The following is a 12,554-nucleotide window of genomic DNA, read 5'->3' on the forward strand; positions in this document are numbered from 1 at the left end:
TAGTCGGCCCTGCAGGTTACCTGTTGTCCCTTACAAGTTTTACCTGTGCTCACTTTTTTACAAAAAGTCCACGCTACCTTCCGAAAATACCCCATACGTCAATGGATTTGAATTACAAAATGTAAACTTAGAACCCGTGTCTTAAAAGAAGAATTAGACATAATGCTATTTAAAAACTATACAGATATTTGTTGTTTGTTTTGTATGTGTGTTATTTTAATGAATATTTTAATTATTTATATATTTAAATGTAGTCGTTACTTCATTGTTTTATCTCGTGACCGCTACAACGACACAAGAGCGCTAGTATCGCTGACGACCTCACCGCGGGAGGACGCTTGGACGTTAACATTTCAAGTTTATTATTACACATTTACGTAAATTGCGTATAAAGTTAATGTACATAAAACTAATTAAAATTATGAAGTGGTAAATCAGTGAACAAGTGTAATCTGTGCTAACACTGTTTGTGTGTTTTAGTTTTGTCGTGATTTTCTGGTCAAAATTACGAGCAATACTTTTAACGGAACCTTTCCTATTTGTCTGGATTTCATTGGTTGTTTTGTAAGTTTAATTTTTATTAATTATGTTTTTTATATAATTAGTTTCCATTTCAAATTCTGGAATTCAACCGCTTTTAGAACTAGGCTGTTAACAAATCGTTGACCAATTTAAGACCGGTTGGATTCTGTTCCCCGTTTTCGAGTTCCCGCTCTCAGTATTGCCACTCGGAGATTCCATTTGATTGTATGAAATTTATCTTATAACATCAAATTAAGTAAACCACGTCACCAATACATACGGATATAAATATTATGACCTCAAGGCCACCGACATCATCTGTTGACGTCGCTTTACGCAGGGCAACGATTAAATTATATTTTATCTACAATTTTTATATTTATATACATACATATATTTCAAAATATTTATACTGTAAAAGGCGCTATATACAATTTTAAAAATATATCATTAGACTTTTAACTATGTACCTATTGGCTATTAGTATTACGACCACCTTTTGTTGATAATTGACTAAGTATTTCCACTTATACATAGGTTCATAATAAAAATTAATAACCTGCAAGTAAAATTAACAAAGTATGCCACAGGATTAGGTAAACTAAGTTAATTGCGATGATTATAGGTATTGAAATAAAGGTTTGAAATTTTTTTATTATTATTATTATGTAAAACAATACACATAAAAATTTATATTTTTAAAAATATATGTTCCTGATAGTAATGAAACAGCTGAAAAACGTAATAATAATGCTGTTGAGGCTCAGTAAACTGTGACCCGCTGATGGGGTCCTGATTACGTGATTACTTATAGATAGCATACTTGGATCTTATTTTAATTAATTTAGAGATATCAAAAGGTTTGATAATTTAAATCATTGAAATATTAGCCTTATGTCCTTCTTAAATAAATGTCAACCTTATTGTGCTGCAATACCTTCTTCTTGATGGAATCTCTCTTTGATTTTTTACTACGAAAAGTCTCATCCGTTCATATAACATTCAAGAAACTGCAGTCAAGTTTAGGATAATTTACATCGAACAGATAACCAGAGGTTTTACCTTAAAAAGACATATTCTCAATCAGTGATCAACATTTTGGTGTGAGGTGAAGACCTGACCTCAGCACACCATATAATATGATGGCAATGTTATGGACCTCTCCTTGGCACCATTACCGCATTACTCATAGTTGAGGTGGTAACCATAGATAGATATATATGTATATATAGTTCTCTAGGCATTCCCTTCCATATGTTTATTTTTAAACTAACTTTTTAACCCTATTTCAATCGTGTTTAAGTTGTTGCCGATATCACGGGTGCCTTGTATTACGAGTACCTTCGTTATTGCAATATTCAACACTACATGATACATCGTATACTATGCTATCGTAGAAATTAAAAAAAAAACCTGTTCTGTAGTTTTTCCTAAAAGAGAAACTTACATCCCTACATCATGACTATAGTTAACATTTGTTTTTCAATTACGCTATGAATGAAAGTATGTAAGATTCAACAAAGGAATAAAGTCTGAATTGCTCAACATTAGTGTAGGTGTAGATTATCGATATATACAAGACATATCGATATTCCGATGAATAGATACATGTCTCGTCGCTGACGTGTATCAACACACACCTGTTACATGTTGAAAGTTCATAATATATATGTTTTGAAGACACTCCAACGACATTCTGTATATAAACTGTCTACTATTATCATGACAGAAGTTGTTTACATAGGATTTATTACCATATATAAGAATACAATATCGAACATTGTTTACTTGAATGTATAAAACTTATCACAATGATCCATTACAGTCCACGCTAGTGTAACTGGGTCACTAAACACTAATCCGCACTATCGCAAGTATCTCGTTACAGTACTTGCGAAATGTGACGAACATTCCCACGCTTACCGAGGAGCTTTTATTATTAAAATGCTAATATATCTGTGATCATATTCTAGAAATGGATTCTAGAAATAAATTGTAAGAAAATATTGCTTTTACTCCATAAAGATTTCTTACATAAAATCACAATACACTACTTAGTTCAAAACAGGTTGATTTTACCCTCGGAAACGTACGTTTAAAATTCAATTTAAAATAGTTTTAAATATAAATTTTTAGAACATATATCAAATAACCGTACAAAAAGTAAGTTAAAGTGAATGCTGGTCTACATATCGTGTGTTTCACGATTCGCTACATTTATTATATAGATCGAAAATGTTTGATTTAGATTAGAAATATATTTTACATAAAATACTTTAAAGTATGAAATTTTCTTTCAGACGTTGAAGAAATAGTTTAAATAGTGTTTTTATAATGGTCATTGTCCTTATATTGGGAAGTGATTGGAACCTCTCTGATGCTTCACGTGGTGTCTTCTCGAGGCTGGAACACCTGTGTTTAATGCTGGATGCTTCCGAATTCAGCTGCAACTATCATATTACTCACTATTAATTAAAATTAAGTAAAACTATTTCTAAACAACCGCCTTTTCAAAGTTAGACTATATAATTGTCATGGAGAGGTAATTCAATTGTCGAGATGAACGGTAAAGATCAGTTTGTAGCTGTGTTCTCACGGAGACCTGTGAACAAGGTGGCTGACCGAGCGCTAGCCTCGGGGTCGAATTGTTTAGTGAAAGTCTTTTCTGGTCTATATTTTAGGGTCACGCAGAACAAGCGATTGGGTTCCATCGAGACGCGATTTGTTTCGTTACATGTTTTGAAGTCCAAGCCACATCTGTCATGATCTTAAAAGAAATTTACTTACCTGATAAGGACGTTCAAGTGCCATTTAGCGATTTATCGATTTATCGCTGATAGTATGCTTAAAATAAACCAGGAAGTGATGTAGACCGAGCCTATATATTATTTATGATAAAGGATTTAAATATTTTTTAATTCAGTATATCTTTAGAGTTCTTGCTTATAATTTCGTTAACACGTAACTGTGTTGTGTAATTGTGTTACATTATGTATTATATATATAAATATACTAGTATATAAGAAGCGGTAATAATAAAACTATTTCAATTTCAATAATTTATATATAATATTATTATAAATGGTTTTAATATAAATAATTTTATTTAATTTCTTCAGCACAACTATAAAAAGTATTAATGTTATGATGAAACTCGTTTACATTGATATGGTGGGTAATGGATAGTCCTAGGCTATTTGTTTAACATAAAACCTCTTGAAGAGCTGTCTCCTGGAGGCGGGAATGTCCAGCGTTTTCTCGTCTCTCTCCCAACTCTGAGATTTCAATGTATCCTATTTCTGATATAACAAAGTTAGTTAATTGATTATTACTAACACGTTTTTCCTTGCTTCTCATATCCATCTATCGTCTTTGCATTACAACAATTCTTGACATTCGTCCATTTTTTTTTTACACTATTCATTACATAAAGCTACTCGGGTCGTGCCTACTCCGAGTCACTTTCGTTTTTTCGCAATTTGTATCACATTAATGATTGATTTGTTTGGTTAATGATCATTATTTATCGAACGAAAGACTCGCGGTCAACGGAAATCGTGTTAACGGGTTATAGATTGCGTATTATTTTTTTGTGCTTACATTATAAAAATTTAAACATGAGTTAAATTTAATCAGTGTCTGTTAGGGGTATTACTCGCGTTTAAAGTGAAATCTGTGTTATATGTTTGACAGGTTATTTTTTATATATCAACTGGCATCACTTAACCTCGCCGTTATATTCATCCTGGACGCTAAGTGAAGGTGAGTCGTCAGAGCGCCGCCGTTCTCACTACTTTCATCAACATCTGCATACAATCGAGATGAAACAGATCTAGTTTCTTTTGTTGTGAAAAATAATTAGAACATACATATCAAGTTTTGCAATTCTTTTCAAATTGCACGCATCACGGTTGAGGTGACTTACTTGCAATACTTATCGTTACACATTTAATATATAAACATATTTTATTCAGACAAGTCCGTGTGAGATCTTATCATTCATTATCAAGGCTCCTTTTATATCTATAACACATTAAAATAATATCAGACCAAACCAAGGACGATTGCTATCAGCTGATATTGTGAAAGACACTATTATTACGAATCCAAATCTTATCAACACGACCGCGAGATACCCAACGTTAAGGTAGCGTCTGTTATATTACGGTAATTTTTTTATTAAACACTCATTTCGACACAATTAAATATCACTTAAGATAAAAATGTTACGCCTCATCATTTATCACCCTTATTAATGACAAGAGCTCTTTACAATTAGGACCGTAAAGATTATTACAGAACAAAATTATAGCTCAAAAATGACTTGTCTAATTGATATAAAGGGTTTTCCATTAAGGGCGCTTGATCTTTGAAATGCAAAAAAAAATACATGTAGGAAAGATATTTGCGAAATTTTTTTTTATTTGGAAGGTCTATCGACCCCATTATGTATGGAATATGACATCATTCAAATGACCGCCACGGCTTCGGTTGGTGGCGCGCACACGAAAGGTCCAATTTTCGATGACTCTGGCGCACAAATCGGGCTGTATTTGATCGATGGCGTGGCGTATGTTGACTTTGAGGGCATCGGTGGTTTGCGGCTTGTTGGCATAGACCTGCGACTTAAGAAAACCCCACAAGAAAAAGTCCAGCGGGGTCAAATCGCACGATCTCGGTGGCCAGTTCACGTCGCCTCCGCGCGAGATGACCATGTCCAGAAATTGCTCGTGCAGAACTTCCATCGTAGCGTGTGCTGTGTGGCACGTAGCGCCGTCCTGTTGAAACCACATGTTGTCCAGATCCATATTCTCGATTTCAGGCCAAAAGAAGTTGGTTATCATCGACCGGTATCGCTCACCATTGACGGTGACGGCCACACCATTATCGTTTTCGAAAAAATACGGACCAATCACGCCTCCGGCCCAAAATCCGCACCAAACAGTCACTTTCTGCGGGTGCATTGCCACTTGGTGAACCTCGTGTGGATTGGTCTCGTCCCAAATACGGCAATTTTGCTTGTTGACATAGCCATTCATCCAAAAATGCGCCTCGTCGCTGAAGATGATTTTTTTGCCAAAATCGGCGTCAACTTCCAACTGCTCTAATGCCCAGTCAGCGAACACACGGCGCTGTCTATGGTCATTAACCTTGAGCTCTTGGGTCAGCTGGATCTTGTACGGGTGCAGGCTCAAGTCACAACGCAAAATTCGCCAAGTTGTCGTCTGCGAAAGGCCGAGTTCCTGTGCGCGACGCGGAATTGACTGCCGCGGGTTTTCGAGGACACTGTCGCGCACAGCGGCGATATTCTCGGCAGATCTCGCGTTACGTTGACGCACGGGAACCGGCTGATTGTTAACTGACCCGGTTGACTCGAATTTGTCCACCAATCGACGGATAGTCGACTCGGCAGGACGATCATCGCGACCGTAAAACGGGCGAAGTGCGCGGAACGTTGCTCGAACTGAAGACCCATTTTCATAAAACAATTTTATGATTTGCACGTGCTGCTCGACACTGTAACCTGCCATGGTGGTTTGGGAGGACGGAATGAATATAACACACTGCATTTGACAGCTGTCACTCAAACAACATGGCCGCAATCAGCTGTCAAAGTTCAAGCGTCCCTATTGGAAAACCCCATAATAGAAAATAAAAACGCATTTCAATTACAATTATTTGATTTTAAAACTATTCGTTTCTTAAAGTCAATATAAAAAAATAAATAGTAACTTGGAAATTATATAATCTTCGTGATTTTTTTATATTTTAGTCACACGTCTCAAGAATTACGCTTTAGAAACAGTTTTAGAAGCGCGGGTAATATTAAATGTTGAAGTAATTAAAAATTATTGCAAATACCTTGAAATTATGTATTGTATCTACTTATCTCGCTTCTTGTGTATATTTTATGGGGGCGTGTTAATCGGTATGCTAGGCGTATGGCGCTACACACCATAACCATAGAGTGATGTTCCTCATTCACAAACCTTGGACGCCACTTATCTCATCGCCATCACTCTAAAGGCTGTTCAATGGCGTTAGAAACTGCGAAGGTTGAATCATTCTGATAAATTGCATAAATATTCATACCATAAATTATAACTTGCGATAACTTGACTACTTCTTTCTGTCTCCAGCTACTCGTGATGCAGCACTGACAAGGCGTGATGATGCGGCTCGACGAGAAGCAGCATCGCTACCACAACCTACTTGATGACGACCATGCCAGTGAGTAGCCTTAAAACATAACAAAATTATCTAATACTGTTGAATCGAGAAACGGATTTTTTATACCTTTGAACATTGGTGGTTCTAATTTGCTGCAATTCATCCCATGTGAGAACTAGTTGCCATATATCAAACTCCTGTAGGAAACCAATTGACAGATTCCCATAATTCATCCAAGTAAGGAGTACCCTAAGAAGGAAGCCCTCGTTTAAAGGCAATTATTGAAACTACAGTTCTAGAGTAGCATTTATATGACTCTTAAATGTCGTAACGACGCTAAAGTCTTTTTGAAAATAGCTATACAATATTTATTTTCTCAAAGAATTCAAGTGGACAAAGATCAAAGAGTAACAGTATTAATATTCTATTCGTTAAAATATTTCTTCTAAGAACATTTACGACTATAACCAAATAGCTGGTGAGCTTTGTACGTGAGTATAAAATCCTCCCAAGAGTTAGGATTTAGAAACATATCTTAAAATTAATTGAATTTTGAAGGCCTATCAATATAGTAGAGACAATATATTCAATGAAAGGAATGAATTCATACATCTATATACATCTATACCTAATTCAATCAAGTAGAAGTAAGTGAAGCCCCACATTATATACACCTGTATGCAAATAATATATTCCTGTAATGAGACGTTGCTCCATTGTAACACAATGACTCAACATATACATGTAATCCTAAAGTTCTCAGGTTCTCGGGTCACCCCATCACTGCACTATACCCATGTTTCTGTTTCCCGCGATGTCTTGAATAGATAATCTATAATTTCGTTCAAATTGCCTCGCCGTTCAGCTATTATCGTTTAATTTCTTATACTTTTCTCAGCCCTATTACTATAAAGTTGTCAAAACATCAACCGCGAATGATAAACATGAAGAAATATTTTTTAAAGAACCTACCGCACTTCCTTAAACGTAATAAATATAAGAATATATTAGACAATCGTTAATATTTACGATGGATCGTAATAAAGAAACGCTTATTATGAGATCCATGTGGGATAATTATACCATGGAAAGTAGGATAATTATTTTAAGGAGTAAACGGATTTTTCTGTGAGGATAAGCTTCTTATATAAAGTAAGGATGCAATTACTTCTAGAGCATACTGTAAGCATGTGTCTAGCTTAGACACCTGACAATAATTGCCCAATAAGTTAGTTCTTCACAAACCTGCCTCTAGATGAGAAGTTGTTCTTAGCAAAACAATTTTAATTATTTCATTGTAATACAACGTAAGTTGATCTTCAAACTTCACATATTATTTTACAATAATTAGTGTGTTAAAACAACATATAGTCACCTAGCTTGCAGCTTCCTCATTTTTTATAACCATGATACCGACTACAACGCCATCTGCCGGGCTGTTTCGTGAATCTAAACCACCTGGGCCGAAACCCAAATAAATACAAAAAAACAGTCAAATCAGTTCAACGGTTTAGGAGTTCAGTGACATGCACACTTACAGTATACATATTTGTATATAAAGATATATTTCATACAATATTTTTTTTAAACGAATATAAAAAATATTGATTCAAGATGAAGTCGAAGTAAAAGTAAACAGGGTATTGGCATTCAAACACTTGTGTCCTAGTTTCCTCTGTAGCGTATGTTTTGCAATCTTAATTTTGACTACATCTACAGCACTGCTTTACTCAAACTGTTCTTCATCAACAACATTCATCTGTAAGATCTGGTTTTAAGGCTGTTCTCAGTTTTCTTTGTCTCAATTTGTTTGAATATTTAGTTATATATATTTTTATTTAAAAACAGAGTATTTAAGAATAATTTTGAGAAGGTACTCATCTTCGAATATCGACCTGGGAATGTTATTGATGGAATTCATTTTAAATGAAAGATTTGACTTCCGGAACAAACTCAAAATTTTATGGAAATTTTGTTACAAATGTACGTTGTTAGATTTGAGATTATTTCACTCTAGTATTTAATAAAAGATGATTCTACAATCACGTTAACTTCAGGCAACTTATACTCGTAGTTAGGTAAGGTTTGAGACGCGCTTAAAACCTTTATCGAGTATTATTACGATACCTATGGAACAATTCAATTAGAAGTGAGTCGAAAACGATCATAATACATAATAAACCGCAGTATGTTATCCCGTATATAAAGTGCGCGTGCGCAGCCACACCTGACTTCCGGCTAATGACATCCGGCGTTTTGTGCTCGGGAAGCGAACCTGCTACACGCTCCGCTGACTCAACCATGGCTACCGTGCCCTTGTTACGAACAACATTATATTCATAAATTTTACATACTGCTCAATAAATACTATCACTTCAGACATTCATACTAAAGTTTATTGAGATACACAAATAATATTGTCTCGTGTTTGTATATATATATATATACAAACACGAGACAATATATTAATTTATTGTTATGTATTCTTTGTTTATACATATTATGTTTTATTAACTATTGTATTTATTTGACTGAATATATTATTACCCATTTTTATTATTAAACATGTGGCATATATTATTTAAATATAAATACATTTACTTATTTTCCTCCTTTTGAATTCTTTTTTCACAAACCAATGGAATAAATCTCTTAGAAATAAGTTCACCAACTCGATTTAATTTTATTTTATGTATGTTTTTGAGTAGGGTCACAGTTGCCGATTCCTTGTAAAAACGTTTTGTTCTCTTTAATCGATAGTTTACTTTAAAATTATAATTGCCTTCTAAGACGTCCATGAACTATTAACTCCGACAAAGTGTGATGGGCGTCCTAAACACCAAATTCGTGGCTAAAACCAAATGCACTGCTGCTGATAATTTAAGTAATAAAATGAATGACAGCCTAACACACGATTTGTAGAAAGTTACAGTGGATTATTCTCAATGTCATGTGAAATGTCAAGGTCATTTAGAAAGTTTAGAGACTGAAGGAAGATGAAGGTGGAGGGTGGTGTTCCAGAAATACATATTTGTTCTGTATTACCAAAGTAGACGAAAAATTATTGCAGAAAAAAGTATATATATATGCACTTATTGGAACAATTGAATATATGAGTGAATTATTATAATATAATACTTTCTATACAAAGTAACTGCTTCGGACATTATATAGCTGTTTAAAATTTTTAATGAACGAGTAACTTTTATATGTAGATGTCATAAATAAGTTATATAGTATTGTTAGTGACCCTGGCTCGCCACGCCTAGCTCGCGACAGGGCGCCGTGACGCGCCAACTCAGATACTCATCTCGGTCTAGAGACTGGATCATTTAAATGTGAAACACTATTGTCATGTAAATATCTAGTCACGTAACGATGTGTGTTAGTGTCATATAAACACAATGAGGGTTTCACAACCCGTATCTATACCGCTGTGTCCAAATTGTTAAACGAAGAATTAAACACACCAGACGAGACACGAAAAAAAGTTAATAGTTATAAATACGAACGAATGGCGAATGAAAAGAGAATGAATGAATAAATTATTATGACGAAAGACTGGAATGAATGGAGATATAATGACATGCGACCGGCGAATGAAAGAAAAATATCAACAGAAAATGACAAATACATTAACATGTCTGTAATTTAATCCAGCACGATATTTGTATCAGATAGTTGATGTAAATCAATTTAGATTAATTAACGAGACGTCTAAACGGTGATGCAAATTGATGCCGCTGTGATCTGGTTCAAGAGTTGTTACAGAATCACAATGGAATCGCGTTCCGATGATAATTGGCTGCAAGGCCGATGGAACGGTTATTATGCTTTCAGGATAAACACAGTCTTGATCATTCAGTGTATAAGTAGACGGTTGAAAAGATAAATCTACGACGCTTATTCTTGTGTTATAAATAGTTTCTAATACATGTGATGAAAGTAAAGAAAAGTTCTCCTGAACAATATTGATAATGATATGTTCATAACATCGTTTATATGTAAAATCTTGACAGATTTCAGTGATCAGTTCCATTTATTGGGCCGTCTCGTTCCTAGGACGTGTAATGTTTTATTGTTACTAAATTACAACACAAACTGTCGCTCGTTCACTGTAAACTATTATAATTACCAGTCCATACGATGCTGTAGTAGTGTACAAGGCAGTAGGGAATAAACGTTATTCTGTTACGCTTAGATATTGATAAAAATATGTGCTTACATTAAATTCGCAATATCACTTGATCTTTCATATAAGATGTATATAGTTCATACATAATACAACCGTCAGTATATATATAAAACGTCGATAATACTCGCTTTTACACGCCACGACGTCTGCGTGGATTTTTCGGGGTCAGAGAGAAATGTATAATGTGTTCGAGAAATAGATATAGTAACCAATCGGTTGCTTCATCTGTCTGTCTTGTGACTTCATACAACTGCCACGAAGTGTTCCTACTGAAATAAATCATTATCTGTCTTATTGTGACGTCCATGCTACAGTACTGTGAAGTTTCATGATAAAAAACTTTCACGTTCATAATATTAAAAGGACAAATGTTTTTAAAATATTTAAACCCAAAGAATCTTTGCACAATATCTATTTAGTATAGATAATCAGTTGCTAATTCCGTGTTGAATTTGCACATTAAGAGAAATCACAATCTGTCTCACGGAGGATCAAATGTGAGACAATTTAAAATCAATTATAATAATTTAAAAATAAAATAAATCGATTATGTTAATATATATAAAACCGTTTCTTCAGAATATAAACACATATTTTTCCCGCTTAATGATTTTTTGTCTAACATGACTTAACGCTGTGCATTCTCGATAGTAATGATAAATATTCCAGTCACGTCCGTTGCATTGATAGGAGTTGAAGGTCAAAAAGTTATTGCATCACCGACCTAGGTGGCCATAACCTGGCAATCTTATATCAATAAAAGCGAAACAGTCGCCACAGAATCTTCTTTATAGATAAATTATAAGCGGAACTGTCGAAGGAAAATATATTATTTTAATATTTTTTCTAATTACAAAGTCCTATAAATATTATTGTCGGAATATCTTTATCTACCATCGGTCTTTATTGGCTCTTCTGAGATCACGGCAGCACATAGTACGATTATCCTTAATACTTAACACCTACAGTTCCAACGTTTTATATACATATATATCTGAAATATTTTCATTATGCTGAATCTCAATAAGACAGCTGCAACTCTAACCGTCAAGGATATGTAACGTCACAGCTATACACACTTAATTTAATCTTATGAACACAGTTTAGAAACATAATTCTATAATAAAAATAAAACTATGAAGCAGAAATCCTCTTTACCGGATATTATTCGTATTTATCAAAGTATATTCGTACAACAGCCAAAAGGTTATCTTCGCCGTTTTAAGCACAAATAATGTTTAAACATTCGGCAATCAGCACGGACTAAGTTCAGCACACATTACATCATGTTATTTCGGCAATGTCTCACGAGCCAGAAGTCGTCAGGCCTCACTTTATTTGGTGGATAGCTTGTCTGTTAAAAATTTTTCAATGTGATAATAATAATAATATAGCCTTTTATTCACATCTTTAACTTACATAAATCTCTTTCAAGCAAATTAAAGTAAAGAACTTATTCTAGTATTTGCTGTTTGGTAATATTTTGCAGATCTGTTTGCCAATCGGCAAAGGCCTCCCCCAACCGTTTCCTCTCAGTCCTTACTTGAGCTGCTCTGTTCCACATCACACCTGCCACCTCTTTGATGTCGACGTCCAATCGTTTTTGAGGTCTTCCTCTCTTTCTTTTCCCTTCCCTTGGGCACCACACTGTAACTCTCTTGCTCCA

The 12,554-nt window shown here is 34.5% G+C and overlaps 1 protein-coding gene across 4 annotated transcripts in view; it reads left to right on the forward strand.

The window, feature by feature from the left end:
* Positions 1–318: 318 nt before the first annotated feature.
* LOC116770991 (echinoderm microtubule-associated protein-like 2) overlaps positions 319–12,554 on the forward strand; it is a 34,650-nt gene continuing 22,414 nt past the window's right edge. For 2 of the 4 annotated variants that reach the window (XM_032662677.2, XM_061520811.1), the window contains exons 1-2: positions 319–564; positions 6,663–6,753. In XM_032662677.2, the coding sequence (XP_032518568.1) occupies positions 6,693–6,753 (61 nt within the window). In that variant the 5' untranslated portion in view covers positions 319–564; positions 6,663–6,692. Of the gene's footprint in view, positions 565–4,215; positions 4,285–6,662; positions 6,754–12,173; positions 12,245–12,554 lie in introns of those variants that run through there. The other 2 variants (XM_061520809.1, XM_032662674.2) reach the window with 2 other exon arrangements.

The sequence above is a fragment of the Danaus plexippus genome, chromosome 7 (genome assembly GCF_018135715.1).
Source record: "Danaus plexippus chromosome 7, MEX_DaPlex, whole genome shotgun sequence".
In the NCBI taxonomy this organism is placed as follows: domain Eukaryota; kingdom Metazoa; phylum Arthropoda; class Insecta; order Lepidoptera; family Nymphalidae; genus Danaus; species Danaus plexippus.